At 33.5% G+C, this 26140-nt stretch overlaps 1 protein-coding gene across 2 annotated transcripts in view; it reads left to right on the forward strand.

Annotated features, from left to right (window-relative positions):
• Positions 1-9021: 9021 nt before the first annotated feature.
• The window catches only part of LOC144997254 (cycloartenol Synthase-like), a 32103-nt gene continuing 14984 nt past the window's right edge, over positions 9022-26140 (forward strand). The window contains exons 1-4 of one of the 2 annotated variants that reach the window (XM_078957118.1): positions 9034-9133; positions 9752-9860; positions 9975-10209; positions 10278-10463. In XM_078957118.1, the coding sequence (XP_078813244.1) occupies positions 10006-10209; positions 10278-10463 (390 nt within the window). In that variant the 5' untranslated portion in view covers positions 9034-9133; positions 9752-9860; positions 9975-10005. Of the gene's footprint in view, positions 9134-9751; positions 9861-9974; positions 10210-10277; positions 10464-26140 lie in introns of both variants that reach the window. The other variant, XM_078957117.1, reaches the window with a different exon arrangement.

The raw sequence follows: 26140 nt of genomic DNA on the forward strand, positions 1-26140 counted from the left end.
GCAACAAAAGTTTGATCTAATTTACCTGGTGATTGGTTCCTCACCAAGTAGGTAGGAAAGAGACTAATGCAATGCCAACATTTCATGTAGCATCATCAAGAAAAGAATAAAAATAATACAACATGAAATATTAGAAGTGAAGACATAAGTCTTTATCTACTTATTCATTCCTTTATCTTTCCAAAATGAGAAAGTTATTTAAAATGGTGAATTTAGGATTTCTACATGATTTCAATTTTTTGAGTATGACCAAAGATACACACTAAAAGCATACACTTATGGGATAATGCATGCCCTGAATCTACATAAAAAATGAGTGTAAATGTTGTATGTGAAAAGGGGTTTGGTTAACCATTTCATAAGAGATTATCCGGTTATCATCTTAAGATTATGCGTTTTAATACATGAGATGTTTCCTTTTTCGGACTAATGTGTGTTCATCATGGAGATAGATGTTAGACACACAAAGAATTAGCTAATTACATGCATAGTCTCTGGTGAAGTCAATTGGCTTTTACTAGTGAAGATAGGGTTTTGTGTTATCTCTTTATATTAGGGATTGAGTATCTGTGAAATTGTACCAGGCATGTTAGAAAATTAAACCCTAACAAACAAATAAATCTAAAGATAATGAAAAAAGAAAAAGCCAAAAACCAGATTCGTGTTCTGTGGGTTTGAAAGGAGACGCTGAATGAACTGTGAAATAGATGTTTCCTTAATTCGATATCGCTTCACCTCGAGGTCCTCATCTTCCTGATTTGATTTGGGAAACATGTATTCAACAAGAGCTGACGGAGAATTAGTCGAATAGGAAGGAGGAAGAGCGGATATCCTTGGTCTTCTTCAAAACACTGATAGCCCTAGTTCTTGGGTCCGCCCTTGTAAGGCCGGGAGCATAAAAGCCCTAGTTGTTCCTTCATATCGGGGACAAAAAAAAATATTAAAATCTATCACACCCCCAAACCAAGGATGGCGGAAACGTCCGGGGTGGAGGACATCATGTATAGTATCACAACAATGAATATAATAGTGCTCAAAGTAAATACAACCATCATAAATATAATTGAAAAGGTTACACCATGGAATAAGTTTACATGTTTCAAAATCAATTACATTATGATGACAAAATGAACTGTTTGACGATTTATCGTCTCATCCTTAAAATGTTGTTGGTTTTCCTGTTTCACTGATTTCCTAAGAATACAAGTAGTTTTGAAAAAGTGTCAACAATTAAGTTGGTGAGTTCATAAGAGTTTTGTTTGAGAAAGAAACCATTTTCCTTGAAAGAGCGACAGAGTATGTTTCCATAATATCCAATATTTTCTTTATTAAGGGTGAAATGAATGTTTCTATGTTATACGATAATGTACCCTAGAAGGACCCATAGATTCCTTCTATAATCACCTAGTGTATATAAGTTATATAAAATTTAAATTAAATAAACCATCGAATATCATGGGTCTGCCCCTGGTCCACAACCAAACAAGGAATGATACGAAGTTATATAAAATTTAAATTAAAAGTAAACCATCGCAGACTGGTCCGAATTCATTTCTGAAATAATACGAAGTTTTGTAAAAATCACCATAAATTGTAGAAAAATCTTATGGAGATGTGCAAGTAGTCATTTTAAAGGTATGAACCTGAACTATTTTCATATTAAACAGTTTTGAAAGATATTAAGTTTAAGGTAGTCAAAATAGTTCGTGAATATGAATCAACTTTTCTGATGAAAGTTGTTTGAGTTTAGTTAAGTTTTTAGTGTTTTAACTTGTATCCCCCCCCCCCCCTCTAAAACTTGAAGAAAACATGAAAATGTAGAGGTATTAACTCACCTTGAGTGATTTCAGTAGAAGGATGATGAAGAAAAGAAGTGTTCAACTCAATAACACTTAGAAGATTGCTTGAAGATTCGAAGAACTAACACAAATATGATGAAGTTTGTGTAAGCAACCTATGATTTGAATAGAAGGAAGTGAAATAATTATGTGTAGGATGATAATACTTACCAAAAGTAGAAGAAAAGCTTAGAGAATGGCATTGAATCTCGAAATTTAGAGAGAAAGGTGTTTGTCTTTTGGAGGAAAAATGAGAGAAATGAGAGAAATGTGAGGAGAGAAGAGGGTTTTCCTAGCCCTTGACCAAGTGTGTGGCTGGAAAGTGGTGGGAAAAGTACTATGGAATGACTAGGTATGGTGGAAGGACAAGATTTGGTCATGGAGTCGGCATGGGGTGGTTGCTTGTGTCATACACTAAAGCAAAGTCAACACTTCACCAATAATATCCCACCCAATCTTCTTGGATAAGGATTATGCCTCAAAATGTGATTAATTATGAAATAAGGCGTTCTATATGTTAAAATATGATTTTGGGTGAAAATCCCGCATTAAAATAATTAAAACAGACTTAAAATGCAAAACTAGTCGAAAACCGGGTGAATTTGGCCTACCTGCGAGACCTCTCGGTACTGGGCCGAGGTTCGGTCCCTAATGTTGTTGGCCCGAATGCGAAATGGAGGGAAGGTAGAAGGAGCGAAGGCGAAGGGTTCGGTCCGAAGGGGAGGGTTCGAGTTCTGTTCTTAGTACTTCGGTTCTTAGAAGGTTCGGTTCCTATAGGGGACCTTCGGCTCTAAGAGGGTTTACCCCGTTTCAAGCGGTTTTTAACCCGATTAAGGGTCGGGATGACCCAAAAGACTATAAAAAGTAAAAGGAACTTTTGAGAGAGATTTGAAAGATATTTGGGAGAGATTTCACATACTTAGAGGAATTTCTCATACTTAGAGAGATTTAGGAGAGCTTTCACATACTTTGAGAGATTTCTCATTTAGAGAGAGATTTGGGAGAGATTTCACAAACTTGGAGATATTTCTCATTTAGAGAGAGAGATTTAGGAGAGATTTCACATACTTGCAGAGATTTGGGAGAGATTTCACACATTTGGAGAGATTTCTCATTCAGAGAGAGATTTGGGAGAGATTTCACATACTTTGAGATATTTGGGAGAGATTTCTTTTGTGACCTTTTTCAGTGTTTGGCTTCACAACGCAAGGTTCCTACACTCTGTTAAGCCTTGTTATGAATGTTATACGCTCTCGAGAGGGATGGAATAATGTTTTATCGAGTAGATTCATCACTTACCGTGATTAGGGTTTAGAATTTCCGAACACATGAAAACGCTAAGTGATACTTTATGTTAAGATTGCGAGTAGTACAATAAGAATCATAATGGAAACCCTAATATACAAGGGTTAGATGAGTTGACCGATTTGACTTTTTGTAACATACACGTTCTGAAATTGTGTATTGTTATTATTAAAAGTGAATAAAATTGAGTGTTGAATTCTAACAGCTAGTTTTTACTAGAAATGAAGTAAAACTATGTTTAGAATCACTCATAAAACATTGGAAGTCTTATGAGATTTCAATTAATAGCCAAATAATGAAAATTTAGCGAAAATATAAAATTTGAAATAAGTAAAATTTTATTATTTGATGTTGTAAATCATCTCGTTAGAAACTTGTAGGTGAAAACCTCGTCGAAATCCGAGTTATAACGAAGAAGTTATGACCAACCGAAGATCCGCGACAAAACCGGTACGGCGCCGAATGACGTAAAAAGTGAGTTTTTGATAAACTACTTTTTAGCCTTATAAATCTAAATGAAAGTATTAGTATTCGTTAAACCGAAAAATTCGATAAAAAGAACGCCAAAATCTGACTTCGTATGAGGAAGTTATGATTTTTCGAAGTTTCAACTTAGTAGTAGACAGCTAAAAACTCGAATTTTAGATCGAGCGATATTTGACCGATACATCCTAAATGAGAATCGAAGTTCTCGTCATTATTAGTACAACGGGAAAAAGTCTGACGAAAACGGATGTCGGATGAAGAAGTTATGAATTTTTAACGGATTTTCCTATCCCGATCTGTTAAAAATAATAATATTAAAAATAAAGTCAAAATTATCCGACCAAGTCTAAACGAAAGTTGTAGAGCGTAATTTTAGCTATCTGTGCATATAAATAACGTCAAAATCGGAGCTCGTATACGAAAGTTATGGATTTTAGAAGTTCGAGGCTCAAAATCCGAGAATTTCGCCTGAACAGTAACTGTCACGAAGCGGCCACGTCACCCTTATCCATCCGAGTCCGAAGCTGCTGCGTGTTGTGCTTTGTTTGGACCGAACTTCAGTCAGGAGCCCTTCAGACGTGTGTTTTGGCATCCGAGAAGACGTCTAAGACGCCTCGTACCAGGCCTCCACCTAGCTACTTGTTGCTGAGTCACCCCTCGCTGCCACCTGCCTCTTTCGGATCCGGCCACCTAGCCTTCGCAGCTGCTGACGCCTGGCTCCTTCTCGGCTAAACTCTCGCATCTCCTCCCAATAAATACAAGGCTTGCGAGCCTTGCCGAGGAATTTTATAAAATTGTCATTTTTGGCCCCTTTTTCCATATTTTGACTATTTTGACATCCCCTGAAGCCTCGGTGTCAATTTTAGCACCCGAAACACATCCCGAGACCCCCGAGAAGCCCGAAAATTTTATTTTTTCAGTTTTGAAGCCCTACCTTCGCAGAGCATGGTTTTCAATTAAGCTCCTGGTTTTCAACATAGAAAGACATATTTAAAGCCGAAATGTTGTCCAAATTACTATTTTAACCCCCGGTTAACTTAAGGTGGGTTCAATATATAGGAACAATTGTATGTTATGTGTTATATGTGCTATGTACTCCTCAGTGTTATTATTCTGAGTTATTATCCCGTGTTATTTTGTTTGCTATGTTTATAGCAAATATAATACCTTTGACCATGTGATCAGTGAAAGGACTTAGATTCACATTGATACTGGTACGTAGCCTCTGGCCATGTAGAACATGTCTCCGTAAGAGAATGAATTCTATTCTATGGCATTGGCAGAAAGTTAGATAGGAATGGTATGTAGCCTCCAACCATGTAGAGCATGACTCCGTAAGGGAATTGAACTCTATTATATGGTATTACCAAATGGTTAAACAGGGCGTGAAAACCTGAAATCTACCGAGATGGTTAAACAAGGCGTGAAAACCTGAAATCTACTGAAATGCTAAACAGGGCGTGAAAACCTGAAATCCATCATATTGATAATCAGAAATTATATGTCTTCTGTGCCATTTGGGCCAAAGCTTTATTGATGCATATCAAGTATTGAAATCGTTATGTCTCACTGAAAAGTATATCTTGAATAAAGTCTTTGATTGATATGAACGCTTGTCACATGATTTCACATATGTCTTGTTGTTCCTTTTTACTTTTGCCACATTGAAGTATATATAAGGCATAAGATTATATTGTATCTATTTATTGAATTCACTAAGCGTTATCGCTTATTCCTCTCAATATTTAACAATTGCAGGTGATGAGTATTCCAATATAGCTTTATACTGCTAAAATATTTAGGAAAGTTAATAGTATTTCTTTGTATTTTTAATGTTCATGTATATATATGAATAGTAGATTCCTAGGTAGACATGAAATTGTAATAAAACTTAGTCGGTTTGTATCCAATCCTTTGTAATCACTTTATCAATATAAAATATTGTTATATAAATATGCATGTAGCATGTTTTGAGGAAGTAACTTAAGAAATCTTTTGAAATAGTATGAAAGTTTGGGTCTTCATAAATACGAAAGTTGGGGTCTTTCACTTGTTGACTTTAGTTGACTTTGACTTGGCCAAAAATTGACGGTTGTCACATCATCCCTTCGTTAGAAAGAATTTCATCCCGAAATTAGTGTTTCGACTGGGACTTCAAGAATTTAGAGGAAAGATGAGGGAACTTTTCGTGGTACAAGAAATTGATTATGATGGGGAACAACCTGCTTGATGTTAAATGACGACCTTGGAATTTCTTATTGTAAATTGAGTTGAGTCGATTTAAAAAGAGTTATTGTTTTGGAATGATAATGTATTCAATGTGTGCCTTTATGCTCCCAGTTTTATCCTTATTGTTACCACTATGAATATTTTATAATGTAGTTAGTGAGTACTAGTATTACGAATGCTTTAACAATTTGTGATGAAATTTGCATTATAAGTCCTACCAGATATTTTATAATCGCTTGGTGTAAACTAGTCGTATATCATTAAAATTGCAAGGGCATCCGAATGAGTGACTCCGCCTTAAGCCCACAACCAAACAAGGAACAGGAAATGAGGCGGAATCACGCATTCTAAGTCCATAGAATCTTAATGATATATGACCAGAATGTTTACACTAGCCATCATAGATTCACCAGTAAAAACCCTATGTTTTTATATAGATGATAAGACTTATTCAAGTTTTGCTGTGTTCTCGAGATGCTTCTAGCCTTTTTCGAACTTGTACTAAGTGATAAGTGATAACTTCTCTTTGGAGCGCCGCAAAGGACCTACTTTAGTGTTTCTCGTTTGATTAGATTGGTTGGGAACATATAGGTTGGGTTTACATGACTAGACTTATTCGGATGATAGGACGTTCACTCTCCCTCCTGGGTAGCCTTGTCCCGGAGTTTGGGGTAGGACTCGTACCTGGTCCATCTATCACTAACTTGCGCATATAGGTTGTATGTACTTAAGGTTGGCAAGACAGTTGGATGGGTGACTCTGCCCCAAGTCCACAACCAGAAAAGGAACAAGAAATAGGGCGGAAGCACACATCCAATGTCCGTAGAGTCTTAATTATACCTTATCCTCTCGTATACACGTAGTAGTGGTAGACTAACCGTATTCATCCCAAGCCTCTGTGCTTGAACCTTATCTGCTGCATGCGTGACATTCCTGAAGGGTCTTCTGGAAATACTTGTGGTAAGGTTTCGGAAGGTATAATACTCCTCTAATGAGTAGTTTGGGGTTTCACAGCGAGAAATTACCCGGAGGTCCGTGCTGGATGTGTTTATGGGAGACGAAGGTTTCGATATTTGGTGGGTTAGGTGAAGGGCCCTTTCGTAGCCATTAATCGGGAAGATGAGGACTATACCAATCGAAATTTAATGGTGATAATAGTATCTTTTTAGGTAAAAACATGTGTTAAGTTGTATTCATAAGAAGTGCTCATTAGAGTGATACAGTATCTTGTGTTTCTTTTCAGAGTGTTCCGTTTTGTTCGATGTTATTGTTACTGTAGATGATTCATACCACAGTGTCTAGCATTGGTAGTAAGTGTGTTTTGATAGCTAGCAATGATACTTGATATCATGATCCCTGACAGGTCACTCTATGATCGAGCGGTATATGTACGTCGTATGTAATTTGATATTGGTGAAATCGTCGAGTGGGTGGCTCCACCCTAATCCTACTACTAGACATGGAACAGGTTTTGGGATGGAATTATATGCTTTAAGTCTTTAGTATTTTGATTATAATTAACCCTGATGTATGTAGAAAGTCATCACAGCTTACAGGTAATGATCCTAAGGTCATATATGAGTGTCTTTGATTTGATTTGAACGAGAGAGTATTTTAACTACTTTTAGATAGACGGTAATTTTAGCAAGCATACCAAATTCATTACAAACATATGGTACTCAGACGTTTTTGTCGTTGGAAACATTACAAAAGTCCTAATAGGGTTCCATTATTGCTCCTGCTGGTTTGTTCGTCACACTCCTCCTGCTCCTCCGTCATTCTTCTCGGTTGGACATTCTCTCTTGAAGTGTCCCGATTCATCGCATAGGTAGCATCCTAGGCCTACCCTGGTGTTGGTGATTGAAGAGAGGTGTCGGGTTTGGTTCCTACAGAAACAGGCAGCATGTCCGTTCTTGTTGCAGTTTTTACAGTTCATCACCCGGCAAGCCCCATTGTGATGGAAGTTACACTTGTTACATTTTGGGAGTGCTCCCTTATATGGTATGGCCGGTGCTTAGGTGACAGACCGTGTGGCTAGTGTCGAGGCATGTGTCGTTACTGGTGTTGTAATGGCAGGTGCCGCCACGGGTTGCTGTCTTCCACCGAGTTTTTGAGGTAGGTTACACTTCTTTTCGTCCCAAAACTTTCGCTTCTTGTTCGTAGGTTTGTGGCCTGAGGCACCTTCATTAGCAGACACCCGCCGGTGTTCCTGATTGTTACAACGGTTTATATTGTCGGTACCGCTTCCATCTTTGTTGGCATTGTTAGCATTAACTTGCGCCATGACGGCTGTCACTGTTGCCGTGACTGCAGCTTGAAAGGTAGCAGGGTCTATCTGCCGGATTGCTACCTTGCTTGTTGGTTGGTTACCTTCTTGTGAAGACATAATCCTGTTGCATGGAGACAAACGATGTCGTGAGTTGGGATGAGTATCTCTAGTTATATCCTTACCATTTATATACACATATATAAATTTCACACTTTACTGAACTATTCTCGATGTTTCTGCTAACGTTCCTGAGACGGAGTTGTAGTAGTGGGTAGAAGTAGGTTTCGTGCGGGCGTTAAGTTTTCCTCATCTTGGGATCATGTTTGTTCAAACATACCTGGCTGAGGAGTTTTGATGGGACCCGGTGTATTAGTGTTCTTATTTTTTACTTTTATTTCATCAATTGGTCTTTTTCAACTACAAAACATAAATATAAAGCAATTAAGCATTTTTTTTAGTATAAAATAATATATATGAAATGTCTTGTTAATATATATATATATATATATATATATATATACACACACGAGAGAGAGAGAGAGAGAGAGAGAGAGAGAGAGAGAGAGAGAGAGAGAGAGAGAGAGAGAGAGAGAGAGAGAGAGAGAGAGAGAGAGAGAGAGAGAGAGAGAGAGAGAGAGTCATTTTGTCAATCATCTATAGTTGATTAAGAGTATTTATTGTTTGTATCTTGTCTTTCTCTTTTACAATTTAGGTGAATTGGATACAAAAATATTGTATCGCCCTCAATACCAATAAAATATGTCATGAAACTTGTCAATTTGTGTAGTGATTATTTAACATAAACAAATGAATCAAAAGCAAAAAAGAATCAGATTCATTATTGGCAATTTGGCATCGATTGTACATAGTACTTAATTTACTCTTATTTAATGTACTAAGCCAATTGAGACTTGCATACTACATCTATAAAAGTTGGCAATCCCTTTTATCAACGGATTACCATCGAATGCTCCCACCTCGCCATTGTGCACAGGTCTTTGAAAATGTAAGTTACATGCTACTTTAATCTATATATATATATATATATATATATATATATATATATATATATATATATATATATATATATATATATATATATATATATATATATATATATAATAATCGCTTTTCATGAGAATTATGTCATAGAAAAGAATTTAAGATTTTTGTTGGATCTTATCGTTTTTCGAAATCCATATAAGTTAAATATTTTATTTATTTGAAAATCATGTATGTTTGGATTAAATATATATATATATATATATATATATATATATATATATATATATATATATATATATATATATATATATATATATATGTAATAATCGCTTTTCATGAGAATTATGTCATAGAAAAGAATTTAAGATTTTTGTTGGATCTTATAGTTTTTCGAAATCCATATAAGTTAAATATTTTATTTATTTGAAAATCATGTATGTTTGGATTAAATTACTCCAAATTTATGGATAAAGTTTTGTTTAATTATGAGCAACTAATTTATTAAGCCAAACTGATAAGAAAATATATAGTTTGTATAAAGGTTACATAATAACATAAATTAATGGGGACATTTGAACCAAATTTAATCAGTTTGTCTTAAACGGTTTGCCTCTACTAGAAATCCAAGAGAAGAAAACAACAGAATCATCCAGGAAATCTTTTCTCACCTGAGCCGGCCTCCAAAAGAAAATACTATTCCGATAAATCCAAATAACTTCGCATTCACTGTGAGACGAGTTGTTACACTAATCTTTTTCGAAACCATGAGTAGCACAATAATAACTTGTATCTCCAAACATAACCTTCATGGATTCAGATACTCATTCTCACTTGTATTGCAGATCTCTGAGTGATCAAAAAGTGAAGAAAATAATGTGGAAGCTTCAGCTGTCAAAAGGCGATGATGATCATCCACGAGTCAGAAGCGTAAATCATCATATCGGTAGGCAATTTTGGGAATTCGATCCACATGCAGGAACACCTGAAGAACGATCTCAAATCGAGAGCATGCATGAAGAGTTCACCAGAAACAGGTTAAAAGTGAAGCATAGTTCTGATCTTCTGATGAGATTCCAGGTAATTATGGACGATTGGATTATCATATAATTATAATTTCAAGCACTCGTGTAACAAATAGAATTCAGTTTGCAAGCAAGAATCGTGGTGAAACAGAAACATCTCATATACTTGAAGGAGGACTGGATGATGATGAAGATGAAGTTGTGATAAAGACGTTGAAGAAAGCGTTGAAGTTTTACGCAAGTCTTCAAGGTGAGGACGGGAGTTGGCCTGCTGATTATGGTGGTCCTTTGTTTCTCCTTCCTGGCCTGGTATGAATTATATTTTCGCCATTCCAATTTGTAGTTTCTTTACAAAACTATTTGTTTATTTGTTAGACACTACAAGAATCAACCCCTAGACAGTGACCATCGCAAGCAATCTATTTCATATATAAATGGCAATTCTAATTTGTTTTTTTCCATACCTCATGTTATTTTTCAACTAAGTATATACCTAATGAATCCTTGTTGTCTCTAATAATAAGAGTTGAATAAAAATGTAAGTTCCTTGGTTTTTTATAAAAACAAAAGGTTAAGTTTATTGGGTTAACATGATTGGAGTTTTTTGAACGTTTTGAAACTTCGTTAGTCTTACAAGTCATTTTCTTGATATTTAATTTTACATCATAAATCATGTCATTCATTAAACTTCATTAGTCGGTTGATCCTAATGAGAATTGAACAAAAGTATAAGTTAGTTGGATTTTTTTAGACAAAAAGTTAAGTTTATTGGGTTTTTCTTGAATGTACAAAACATAATTTAAGTTTTTTAATCGGTCTGAAAACTTCGTTGAACTTATAAATCATTTTTCCCTATATATATAATGTCTCATTTGTTATATATTTTAGATTTTTAGGAAAAATAATACAAAAACCAGTAGTGGTTTTTTTTGTTTTTTTGACGATAAAACCATTGTTGCAATTTTCTATCTCGGGCTTGAAAATGGTGAGGTTTTGTTAAATTTTTGTTAAGGCATTGATATACCATTTCTAAAAATTTGATATGTTTGATATAGATATATAGTTATATCATTTTTGTTAAGGCATTGACATATACATCACTGTCACTTTAAATCAAGCTTTGAAAACGCTATATCTCGTAAAACTTGTGATTTAACATTTACTCAGCTTTACGTTTTATTCAATTGGGTTAATGACCTACAAAGGTAACAAACTTTGGTCTTTGTCAATATTTAGGTAATCATGTTTTTTTCGATCACATCTGATCATTGAACTTGTTTGACATGTTCAAACTAGGGTAATATGATTGGTAATTACGGTAATATTACCCTATTATGAACAGGTCACACAAGTTTATTTATCAAATGTGAACGAAAAAAACAAGATTACCTAAATATGAACAAAAACTAAAGTTTCTTACCCATTTTGGTAATATTGGATAAGAACCGTCTCAGGAACTATGCCCTGGAATCAGGCTCCAACAGTCAATGAACAATTAGGTTAGGCTTGGTCTAACCCAGTTTAGTCCCAATTAGTCATGGGCTAAGCTGTATTGCTAGGTCTTTAAAGCACATACAGCCTAGCTCCTTAAGCGTATACAACCTAGCCCATAACTAGTTGTGCCTAGATTGTGTTGGCCTAAAACTTAACCATTTCCTAATACATAAAGACCAGACAACTAAATTTCATATCACATCAATAGATTTTATGACTACATGCAATTAACATAAAGAACCTAATATTACCAAAATGGGTAAGGAATTTTGGTTTTAGTCCATATTTAGGTAATCATATTTTTTTCGTACACATTTGACCAGTAAATTTATTTAACTTGTTCATAATATGGTAATGTTACCGCAAATTACCAGTCATATTACCTTATTTTGAATATGTCAAATAAGTTTAATGGTCAAATGTATACGAAAAAAACATAGTTACCTTAACGTGAACAAAGACCAAAGTTCATTACCTTTCTAGTTCATTAACCCTATTCCATTTAGAACATTGGTTTTCATCTACAAGCATAACAGTGTTGAGCTTTTATATATATATATATATATATATATATATATATATATATATATATATATATATATATATATATATATATATATATATATATATATATATATATATATATATATATATATATATATATATATATATATATATATATATATATATACTTGCGGGTTGAAGGTTCAACTCTTTCACGGCATAACAACCTATATTAGCGTCATCTTACTTTAATATTCAACCTTTGGCACTATTTTTTTTTATAAATACTCACTTTTCCATACGTTTATTATCTTTTAATACAAATAGTATTTTATTATTTTAAAATACTTTAACTAAATATAAATAAACCAACCATTATATCGATTCTAATAAAAATATGTGCATGACCGAAAAAAACACGTATCTCAATGGTTATATATATGATTTACTAGTTGTGAAACTCATTTATTATATTGGTTAATTTTAAAAAAAAAAATAGATATAAAAGTCTAAATATTTGAAAGCTTTAAATTCATAAGAAAATAAAAAAAATAATGAATTATTAAAATTAAAATGTTTTTTTATATTTTAAATTTAAATAAATAAGCAAAAGAAATTAATAAGCTTTAATTTGGTAATTTTGAAATTAAAAAGTAAGTCCATTAATGAAATTGATATCTATTTATTATTATATTTATTGTAATTATTATATTAAAATATTATGTTAAATTTATTAAAATAAAAAAATAATAACTTATAAAATGACATGTGGAAAAAAAATTAATTCAAAATAACCAAAAAATGATATTTGGAATGTGATATGTGGTAAAAAAAACTTTAATTTATTAGAGTAGATATGAATTAAGATATACATTTAGCTGAAAAATATACAATGACTTATATTGACACTTAAAATATTACGTTTCTATAATTAATTATGAAAATATATTTAAAAAAATTCAAAATAAAACTTTTAAAAAACTAATTTAAGTAGCTTTCTAAAAAGATAGCTTATAAATTATTTGTTGACTTGTCAAACATAACAACTTAAAAAATCTCAAAATATAAGGTAGCTTATTAAGCCCAAACACATCCTTATTGTAATTTATACTCGATGCATATAAAAACAACAATTAGGAAACCAATAAACACTAAGAGTTCTAAAATAATCCTTATTTTACAAGTGAACTTATATTTATGGCAAGTCTAACGAATAAAAACTCCATCATTATATATATTATTAAAATATAAAATAGTCATCAAAGTTTTTTATTTTTATAAGCTTATTAACAATAAAGCATTATTACAAATGACAAAAAGAAAATGATAATTATCTATAGAAAATCACAAGAAATTAGCAATTGCTTCCGCATTTAAGATTATATTTTGGCATCAATAACAATAAAGTCACGACATTATTTCGAACAAAAAATGATAGTCGTACCACATGTATTCTTTATATACGTTTTATATACGTGTATGTGTATATGTATTTTATAGATATCAGGTGTATGCGATATATGTGTGAAATCTTACGTCAAAACCAGTGTTATAAAACTCGCCGAGTTGGCCGATTACTCCTCCGAATACTCGCTACTCGGCCCCTTGCCGAGGCGAGTTACAAAATCCCGAGTACTCCCCGATCGGCCCCTTACTGAACTAAGCAATATTGTAAAACTCGGTCAACTCGGTGATTAATATGTATAATATACTTAATGATTTATTATTTAACATACACACATGTGATTATTACTACATATATATCTTAAATTTTTAGTAATTATTCACGAAGTGAGACCATTGTTTGTTTTTTTTAGTATTTGTGTTTTCACATGTATCTAATTTTGTTATATATTTCAATCAACTTATGATTTTAACTTATGATTTTGACATATATAATTTCCCTAAAACTGTTACTACATGAATTACCAAATCCGAGTACTCCTGAGTACTCCCGAGTACTCGCTACTCGGTAGTCGGCCGAACAGGTACCGAGTAACGAGTTCTACAACCTTGGTCGAAACATAATAAATAGAGATGAAAATAAAAGATTATTTAGGACAAATAATCTAAACAAAAGTCGTAGCAGTTAAAGAAGTGAACTCGTATATATAAAGAACGTTTAAATCTCATTTTATCAGAGTAAGTTATTATTTTTCGAAATCTTAACATCGCAATATACGGCTCAGAAAGCGAAATTGAAATCCGTCGATTGTTAGGAAAAACAATCTAAAAGAGAGTTAAAGATCTCATCAATACCTATATGTCGATATAAAGACAGTCGAGAACAATATCGTATGAGAAAGATATGATTTTTATCCGGACTTTAAACAGTCTAAGCCTATTAAAAATATAGCTTTAAAAATAAAATGAGAATTAGATGACGGAGTCAAAATGAAAGTTGTAGTACTCGTCGATAGCTACATGTCGATATAAAGAACGTCAAAAACAGAGCTCGTATGAGGAAGTTGTGAATTTTTTAATAAAATTAAGTTTTCGTGCGCAGACACGATGCACGGCGTGCACGACCGCCCGATGCGGCCCATCATATTTTTGCCACGTGTCACCTACCTGTTAAAGCCACGCCACCCTTCTTTGACCAAGGCGCAGTACACGCCAACATAAGGCGTGACATACCTTCTTCCCTGGTGTGTGTGTGTGTGTGTATACACGTTCTGCAGCCTTAGTTCTCACCCATATATATATATATATATATATATATATATATATATATATATATATATATATGTGTGTGTGTGTGTGTGTGTGTGTGTGTGTGTTCTGCAACCTTAATTCTCACCCATTCACTTTGAATCTCTCTAGAACTCTTTCGTACCCTTATCCCATTTACTTCCTAGTTCCCGACTACTTTGGCGAGGCCATGCGGCATCAGAGAGCTGGAGAATTTGAAGCTCTCGGGTTAGAGTTTTGTCCACGTAGTTACCGGTTCTCGTTGGAAAGCTTTGTACGTTAAACTTCACTTATCTTAATTTAAGTGTAACTTATATTTATATTCATAATCATTATTATAAACTTATAAATAAGATTTATCAATGATTCCAAGTTATTATACCGGTTGATCTACTTACGAGGGTGATGTCTATGCTGCATTTACGGAGATGTTTAAAGTGAGATTTCCAAACAATATACTCTGTATACCAAATGGATCCTACCTCCAATATAATCCTACCTGGTTATTCCTTATTTGATAAATCTTGATGTAGACATTAGGATTATTAATGAATCTAGACTATCGTTATTATAGTCACTAGGATTATGAAAATAGACGAAGACTTAGTGTCATTTTAATCTATGCCTTTCGAAAGGATAAAGTGCTAAAGCGAAGCACTGCCCTAACCCCAAATCACCTACTTTTGTCAGGTGAGTATGTAGTTACTTTCAAGAGCATAATTTAATAAAAGGATTAATAAATGCTAATTATATTACTTATACTCTTTGTTATTTGTATACTATAATAGTACTTCTTATTAGGAATTGCATTGGAAATCGGATTTGCCTTTAGTTATAGTTTAGGTTAGTTATAGACTTATAAAAGGTGCTTAATTACAAATAAGCCAAATATCTAATAGGTATCATTCTAGGGTAGAATGTGAGATTAAACTGTAGTGTAGTATTCCTCTTCTTTTTGGATGCCCAGAAATGGTGGATCTAGATCAAATAACCGGCAAGTATGTTTGACTAATCGACCAGAGTAGATGACAAGACTTGAGTATTCTAATCGGTCTAGTAAATTACGTTGACAGTGTATACTTATAACCCATAGACGTAGATAAAATGGGATACCATATTTATCAAATACTTTGTACATTGGTTGCCTCAATAGGAGTTACACTGGCCAAGGACTCCTTTAGTTGTGTAGTTACAGAATTGATCAAATGATTCATCAGTTAAGGTGATTCTTCCATATAACCATCAAAATTAGGATTTGTGAGAATCGAGTGTACTGGGTAGGTGGTCTTACATCAGATTATATACACCTATAATGTTTGTTTGTAGGAATGTTATTACGAATTAATTATCATTAAATTATTATGGGCTTGAAAACCCTATGCATCTCACAAGGTTTTCCAAACCTAGCCCACTCAATTTATATGCATCACATGTAGCAGAACGAAGGTTGTTGGAAATTAGTTAGGATGTCAAGTGAAATAAGAGATGAGTCTTTAGGACCTTATTATTTTATGTTGTAACCTATGTTTGGATATTGATTGTGACATTCATGGTATTTAATAAAATGAAATAACTTATGTTATCTCACTTGTTTTAATTTAACTGTGATTTTCCGCAAAACAATAATTTAAAGCGTAAAGAGAAAGATTTAATTAGGATTTCCTCACACGTTCATATGCGATTCACGTACGTGATAATTAATACGGACTTGGAGATTTAATCATGTGCGATGAACGTCTATTGAACGTCATTTAAGTGGGTTTTATAATTTATTTTCGTTTACATTTTTATTATATTTTTATATTTTAAAACAAATCAAAACAATTATATATATATATATATATATATATATATATATATATATATATATATATATATATATATATATATATGTTTTTCTTTTATTTCTTTTATTTTTTTTTCATTTTTTTGTTTTTTTTAATGTCTTTACTATATACCTGAAGATACTAGTGTTTTTGTTTATTTTTCTTTTTAACTTTTTTTTTTTAAACTAAATATCGATTCGATTTTTTAATGTTAAACAATTATAAAATTTTAAATAAAAAAATATTAATCATCATAATATTTTTTGTTCATACTATTTTTGAATCATATTATTTTTGGATTATACAATTTTGAATCATAGTATTTTGGATGATGTCATTTTTGAATAATAAGATTTTGGATCAATAATATATTCGATTAAATAAAATATTTGTTAAAAAAACAAAATTTGGATCATTATATATTTTGAATCGTTTAATTTTGAATTATAAAATATATAACTGATAATTATAAAATATTTTGAATCAAAATATTCTTAGATTATAACAAATTAAGGATTATAAACATGTTGAATTGTAACTTTTTTTAATCATAAATTTTTTGAAGCATCTCATTTTGAATCATATTATGCTTAATGTTTTTATTTAAAAAAAAATACTTATAATATTTTAAAATAAATTTAATATCTAAACAACCATATATATAAAAAATTCTTTTCAAAATTTTCATAATATATGATATGGGAAATTACACAAATGTCCTAAGAACTTTATAGGGTTGATCATTTTAGTCCCTCAACTTTTATCGTGGCTTTACAAGGGGACGAACTAGTATTCATCAGGCCGGTTAAGTCATATTTTTCATTTTTGAAGGGTTAGCCGGGCAAAAATCGAATCAGGTTCATAACGAAAAATAACCGAGAGATGTTCATCTTTCATCAACTCGAAACTCAAAAAAAAAAAAAAAAATTAGTCAATAGAATTTGAAAGTTCATCTTCTTTCAAGAACCATTGGAAGAACCCATAAATACTTTCATCAATTAACCATCATGTCTCATGTGAAAATGGCGTCATGTTGTCCTATACATATGGTCAATTACCATTTGAATCATCGATCATTTTTCCTTTTAGAGATATCAATTGTAGCGTTACCTAGTTATGTGTAATTTATAACTTGTTTAATTCAAGCCGTAAGAAAGAGGGTTATTTCCATAAAAGACCTTATGTTTTTATTTTATTTTTTCTTTTTAGGCCTAGAACTTTTTTATTTTTCGAAAAAGACCCAACTTTTACCTGTTACTTGTAATTTCAAAACCTAGCAGGTCACCAACAGGTAAATTAGGTATTTTTTTCCATAAAAGACTATATTTTATACTTTTTTCCTATTTAGATCTAAAATGTGTTTTTTCAAAATAAATTCAACTTTTAAATTTGTTATAATCTTCAAGACCAAATATATAAGGTACTTTTTGACTATACCGAAAAAGAAAGTATACATGTATAAACTAAAATATGTTATCTAATCTATTATCTTTTAAGCGAATATAACCTAGAAAAATTACAAAATTTTATTTTTGTGTAAAATATATAATTAAACTTTATCTTGGATATATATATATATATATATATATATATATATATATATATATATATATATATATATATATATATATATATATATATTATATCATTAAACCTGATATATTGTTTATAAAAAATATTATTATTACCGCTAATAAAAGTTTGATGTTAATTTAATATTTTATGGTAACATGGATAATACATGGCTAGGAAGAATCTTTTAGCATAATAACAATTTTGTAGAAAAAAACACACCACGTAATTTAACAAACTGTATACAAAATAATTTTTTTTAGTTTGTCTATTATACTTATTTCGTAAGTCTGGACATATTTTCCTCTCTCACTTTTCTATATTATTTTTTTGGTCGAATTTTTAATCAATTTTTTAGAACAGTTAACAAATGCACTCACTATCATACTTCTAAACCAAAGTCATAGAATATTTTGTAGCATTAGCCCATTATTGATGGAGAGCGTTAAGGGGGGCAAAGTGGGCAGCTGCACAGGATCCAATTTTATTATTATATTATATTATATTATATTATAATATATTATAATATATTATTATTATTATATATATATATATATATATATATATATATATATATATATATATAACTTATAATAGCGACATGGGTCATTTTTCCCTGCTGTGCATTTGAGGATATATACATCTCTAGGACCGGGCCATGTCATTATTGAATAATATGTTATAATTATATCAAATACATACATAAAAATATTAATCTTAAACATTCGTAATAGTTTTGTTTAGATATATCAGATTCAAGTTTAAGACATTCTTAAAAAATGTTAACATCACATACAAATACATAAAACTATATTATGGGAATGAAACCATTTGAGCATAAAGTGATGCAAAAGTTAAATCGTTATATGTGTAATGGTTTAAAAAACGTTTCAAGCGTAAATCAATATGATGCCAAAAGATGCAAAAGTTAAATCGTTGTCTATTGTTTAAACTAAAGGAATATAATTATGTTTTTTATGGCCTTACGAAATTAAGCTACATGAACTTGGTGTAGTGAAGAAATAGCTTTTACAACTATTTTTTTAAATATATGTGGATAAAGAATTGTCCAATCATAAATAAATGTAGGCATAATAATTACATTGTTTAAATCGATGTCTATGTTTAAACTACAAGGATATAATCATGTTTTTTATACAACTAATCTTGAAATAAAAAATATTTTAGGTCTAAACTAGAAAAAAAAAATACAAAATATAGGGTCTTTTATGAAATAATACTTAATTTCCCTTTTGGTGACATGTTAGGGTCTAAAATAACAAATAACATGTAAAAATTGGGTCTTTTTTGGAAAAGAAAAAAGTTTTAGGTCTAAAAAGAATTTGAAAGTTCGTCTTCTTTCAAGAACCAATAGAAGAACCCATAAATACTTTCATCAATTAACCATCATGTCTCTTGTGAAATGGCGCCATGTTGTCCTATACATATGGTCAATTACTATTTGAATCATCGATCATTTTTCCCTTTTGAGATATCAATTGTAGGGTTACCTAGTTATGTGTAATTTATAACTTGTTTGATTCAAGCTGTAAGAAAGAAGAATAAAGCAAGTTGTAATAAAGAGGAATAGGGGAAACAGAGATCAGGAAAAACAATAGAGGGGTATTTTTCTCCAACTTTGTGTTGGGACTTTTATTGAACTTAAAAACTCATCACTGTGAACATCAAACAAAGATCCAACATATACAAGAAATAAACAAACTAACTACTTGATTTTATCTCTAAGTTGCTGGAAATAATAAAGCTATGAAAACTCGAAAATGAAAAAAAAAAAAAAAAAAAAAAAAAAAAAAAAAACAGATAACTCAAACAATTGGATATTTCAGATTATTATAACAGTATGATCCAAACTCTTAATACATATGATAATCCAAAAAGGGAAAAAATATTTGAATCCAAATGGCCTAATATAGGATCACTCACCCCAAGCTTAAACCTAACTTGTCCTCAAGTTAGAACAAGACTAAAAATGAGCTCGAGATGAACTATCTAAAAAGGAAAAAGATAGATACCATAGAACTTGGTCAACATCAGTCAACATGGTCAGAATTAGTCCTTCAATGGACCCTACGCATCTTCAAAATTTTCCCCGCTTTAGAGCCATGAACCACATTCTTAACTACTTGATGGGCGAATAGATCACGGCTGGATGCGGTCGCGGTATGCAAGACAAAGGAAACAAAGATGCGCCCACTGGGGGCACTTTAAGTTACCAATGTAGACCATAGTGCACGAAGGAAAGGCGCCTCTTCACACACTATGATTCCTACATTTGTCAGGCTAAAGTGTATAATACAAAATAGGGTTTTGCAGTACGGCCTCCGGGCAAACATCCGGTTTCAAAGGCTTCTCCCTTGTATTATCCTTTACAGTCTACTGTCTCATCATCGGGGCGTTTTCTCACCAAAAATCAAAAATAAAATAATATGATAAAAATTCTACTTAACCTAAATTTAAACCTAACAACCTAAATCTTCAATCTTGAACTTCTGTTATTGGGTCTTCAATCACATTTGCTGCTTGACATTCAGATTTTTTTTTCACTATATATATAACATGAGTCTTGAACTTGGAATCTCGTTCTTCTTTTTGTGTTGCTCTTTTTATTCATTTTTCTTCTTTGCTTTTGTTGCTTTTCTTGAATCATCTTTTATAGGCTCTTATTGTCTTCACTTTTTCAAATTTCTTCAATTTTTTTGTGTTTTCTTCTTGGAAGGTCTAAGGATTTTCACCAAGTAACATAGGACTCCAATAGTGAAGATTGAGTGATAGATAGAGGCTAACATGAACACCTAATGATCATTGATATTGCACCAAGATCAACTAAAAGGGGTGGGATATGACTCAAAAATGGGTGTTACCGAAAAAACTTGGTCCCAAAAGATGTGAATTGGGGGACCCACTTCAAATTTCATCAAGCACCTCAATGCGAGGTGTGATAAACAAAATCTATCTAACTATCTACTCTAGACCCCTAAAAAATGATAACTTATCCTAAAAAGGTGGTGAGAATCTAACTAAGCAAGGCTCGGACAAGACTCGGGAGTACTAAGGAGTACTCCTTCCAAAACCAAGATGCGAGTCTTCAATATCTTCAATGTCTTCAAAATACCTTATCGGGCTAGTCTTTGCTCGCACACATTAGCATGACCAACCACATCCTTCCGCACCTAGACCCAATCAAGCTACCTGCATCTGACCCCCACACAAGCGGTCTCAAAGTGGTCGGTGAGGCTCAAAACATGTCCCATTCATCAAATACAAGGAATTCCATATCAAGACCCGGGACCAATCTATGATTCAATACTTATGACTCGGCGCTATGGTACATGTAGGGATGAGAAGATAAGAGAGAACAAAAATGCAAGAACTTAACCTAGAATGCATCTAAAAAGTATGAAAATTAGAAAAGAAAGAAACAAATATGCAATATTTTTGAATTTTTTTATGAATGACCTAAATGACTTACTCTAAATGTAACCAGATACAACCTAAATGCAATAAAAAAAAAAGATAAAGAATACCTCACCCCAAGCTTAAAATTAAGTATTGTCCTCAATGCTTAGGATGAGAGTAAGGAAGGATCGTACCGGGATCAAGGTGGAGGAGGCCCGCGAGGACGGTATGGAAGCAATACATGGGTCGCAAAATGATGCTTGGATGGAGTTCTTAGCCTCCTAATACACATGGATTAAAGCTTGGTCGCGTAAAGGAGCATATGAAATAGTTCGAAATTTTCTTATGAAGTGGCATATTTGCGTGGGTACCCTCGTGAACTTTACGCGGGTGGGGGGCAGCCGCGTGCACACATCAGAATACATCCCATGTGGGGGTAATTTAGAACTCGGAATCTGCGCGGCTGGGGGTCGGTCGCGCAAAGGCTGCGCGGGTGGGGAACTGGTCGCGCGCAACAATCAGAGAGCACCCCATGTTCGTGCAATTTGGAGCTCGGGACCTATGCGGCTGGGGTCGGTCGCGCAAAGTTTGCGCAGGCACCCGCGCAAAAGTCAAATTTTTAGAATTTTTCAAACTTCACCAAAATCACTAGAAGACTTCTATATGCTTATTTTTAGGCCAACTTCAAGTTTAGAAACACCCAAAACTTCAAGCGGATATTATTTATTCACAATGCATTTATTTAACGTCTTTGCCAAGACATAGCCCCGCTTCTGTCAATCTTCGTAATTCGGGTTTTCCAATGCTATGTTGTCAAATTCCCTTGTGTCAAAGCCTTCATAAAATGGTTTCAAGCGATTCCCATTCACTTTGAAGATTTGGTTTGTTTCCAAACTCTTGATTTCAACCACACTAGGATCAAACACTTTTATAACAATGAAGGTCATGCCATCGAGATCGTAATTTTCGCGGGAATAACTTTAACCACGAATGATAAAGAATAACTTTTTGACCCGGAATAAAGTGTTTTTGGGCTATGTGCTTGTCATGAAATGCCTTTTTCTTCTCTTTACACCTTTTGAACCTTTTAATTATCTTCTTCTTGACCACTTCCATCATTGTAGGATCCAATCTTCTTTGAGGTTCCCTCTTAGGATTACAATCATCTTCCATGATTATCTTGTTTGTGCATACATTAGGGCTTATCTTTTTTATTGGCTCAATCACATTAACCCGATAAAATGGATAAATGTTGCTAGGGTACCTCATTCCTTCAAAGTTGTTGAAGTGAATGGTTTCTCCATCAAACTCCATAGTTATCTTTCCTTTATGGACATCAATGATTGTGTGAGAGGTATGCATGAAAGGTCTTCCAAGGAGGATCATATATGATTTGGAAGGAGTCTTCTCTTCAAGATCAATGACATAAAAATCCGCCGGAAAAACAAGTTGATTAACTTGTACTAACACATCCTCCAACACTCCTCTTGGAGACACACTTGACTTGTCTGCTAATTGAATGATTACTCCAGTTTCTTCCAAAGGTCCAACATTGAGAGATTGAAAAACCGAATATGGCATCACATTGATCGAGGCTCCAAGATCTAGCATGACACTTTTGACATGCAAATCACCAATGGTACAAGGGATAGAAAATATTCTCGGATCCTTGCATTTGGGAGGTAACTTCTTTTGTATAACCGCGGACACATTTGCATTGACTTGAATCTTTTCATTTGCCTTGAGTTTTCTCTTCTTGGTGCATAAATCCTTGAGGAATTTTGCATAACTTGGAATTTGCTTAATAGCATTCAATAGTGGAATGTTGATTTAGACCATGCGAAAAGTTTCAAATAATTCATTTTCTTCCTCTATCTTCTTGGAAAAGGCTAACCGGGAAGGGAAGGGTAGTGCTATGACCAATGGTTGATGGGTTTGTTGGAAGAGTCGGGTTCACCAATGTTTGGCACAACCGGTTCTTTTGGAGGAACTACCACTTTCGAAGGTTCAACAACGGTAACCTCATCTTCTTCTTCTCTTGAAACTCTTTTGAGGTTGCTTTCTCCAAGTGTTTTCCCACTTTTCAAGGTTATTGCACTCGCATTGGGATTCTTCTTGGTTTGAGATGGAAGTCTACCCCTTTTTCTATCTTGTTGATAGCGGTGGCCAAGTCTACGATTTGTGCTTGAATGTTTGAGAAGGTGTTCTTGATCTCTTGTTGAAATTGGCTTTGGCTTTGAGCAAGAGAAGTAACGAGTTCTTGAAGGCTCATTTGATGGTTACCACTTGATTGGCCTTGTTTTGGAGCTTGTTGGTAATTTGGACGGTTAAAAGAAGTTTGTGGATATGGAGGTCTTTTGGGAGGGGTATTGTGGATGTTGAGGTCTCATCAAAATGTTTGGTGGATTTTGCTTTGGTGGGTATGGGTTGTTTGGGTTATTCCTCCGATTTGGGTTGAAATTGTTTTGAAATCCCATGGGTCTTGGTTGACCTTGATATCCTCTCATTGCATTCACATCTTCCGGATCGTTACTAAGTGATCGACACTTATCCGTATAATGCCCCGTCATTGCACAAATGCCGCACACCATCAATTGTTGACCACTTCCCACCACCATTTGACTTAGCACATTAGTCAAATCCAAGAGCTTTGATTCCAAGTGTTGAGTGTTGCTAACTTCACCAACCATTTGTGGAGAACTTTTCTTGATGTCATTTCGAGTCCCAAAATTCCTTTGATTTTGAGCAATGGTACCAAAAAGTAATCGGATCTCGTGAGGAGTTTTGTTGAACATGTCACCACCACTTGAAGCATCAATCATCCTCCGATCTTTTTCACTCATACCCTCATAAAATTGTTGAATAAGTAGTTGTTCGGGTATATTGTGTTGAGGACAACTTGTACACAAATTGTTGAAGCGCTCCCAAAATGTCACTTCTTTGACTTGAAATGCGGGAGGTGGGATAGAATTTGCTATTGAAAGCCTTGAGTAACTCTTCCCATGTGTGAATTGATCTTGGTGGTAAGTTGAATAACCACTCTCTAGCTTTGTCTTCTAAGGTGAGTGGGAAGGCGGTTAGCTTAAAATCATCCAATGTCACATTCTCGGGCAACATGCTAACACATATCATATGAAAGGACTTCAAATGCTTTTGAGGATCTTCTCTATCCAACCCATGGAATTTGGTTAGTTGATGGATGAAACTTGACTTCAATTCAATCCCTTTGAGGTTTATGGGATAAACAATAGCAAGAGGTGTGTGAGTAACATCCGTTTCCATCATTTGTCTAAGTGTCGACTCTTGAGGGGGATTGGGTGGATTGGGGTTATTGGGATATTGTTGCAAGTAATTGGGTGGTTGATGATAAGGTGGGTAAGGGTATTGTTGGGAATTGTAGATTGGTGGTGGATAAGCTTGGTAATTAGGATATTGGTTGTAGGGGATTGTTGTTGTGGGTACATTTGGTTTTGGTACATTGGAGGGGGTTGGTAATTGAGTTGATTTGGATAATGTACTTGTTGTTGAACTTGAAAAGCATTGTTTTGAGGTTGGTTGTTTTGGTGGAAGTGTTGGTTTTGTGGTTGTGGTGGTTGATGATTAGGTTGGTTTTGAGGAGGGTCTTGATTCCAAGGTGGCATATCAATGAGAGGTTCTTATGGTTGTTGTCTTGGTTGATGGGGTGGGGTATTTCCATCTTGATTGATTGGGTTTGGGTTGGGATTGTGAGGTGGAGTGTGATTCATGGCTATGTGGTTTTCAAACGGAATGTCTTCAAAGGAATGACCAACAATTGGAGAACTCGGTTCGGTGTCGGTATCACTTGAAGTATGAACTTGATCTTCTATGTTGATTAGTGGAGAAGAGGAAGAAGCTTGAACTAGTTGTTGTTGCTTTGCTTGTTTGGCTAACTTTGTCAACCTTTTTGCTTCTCTTTCAATTTCCGGATTGTAGAGTAGTTCACAGGTTCTTGTAGAACTAGGCATAAACAATCAAATAACAATAACCAATTTTCCCGGCAACGGCGCCAAAACTTGGTGGGATGTCAAGTCCACCAAGAAAATTACACCCTTTGATTGCTAAATAAACGTAATATAATGGTAAAAGGGGGTATTGATCCTCGAGGAAATGGTTGTATTCAATCACCAATGCAATCTAATAGAACTAATGAAATTTAAACTAACTAACTACAATTAAACTAAAAGGGGGGGGGTGTTTGATTACTTGAAAACTAAAATACTTGAATAACTAAAAACCTTGCAATTAAGAAAGTTGATGAGATGCTCAAAGGTTGAGAATAATTGGTTAACTAAGGCAATTCAACACAATGAACATTTGTGTGTTTATCATTAGGATCTAATACAAAGCTTATCCTTCATCCCAAATTGGTTATAGCAATCATGAAGCATGATATGCCAAGATTCCTCATAGGGAGTAAGGATGTTGGGGAAGCCCACAACACACCTTCTTAATTAAGATCAA

The sequence above is a fragment of the Lactuca saligna genome, chromosome 5, assembly GCF_052625555.1.
Source record: "Lactuca saligna cultivar CGN05327 chromosome 5, ASM5262555v1, whole genome shotgun sequence".
Taxonomy (NCBI): domain Eukaryota; kingdom Viridiplantae; phylum Streptophyta; class Magnoliopsida; order Asterales; family Asteraceae; genus Lactuca; species Lactuca saligna.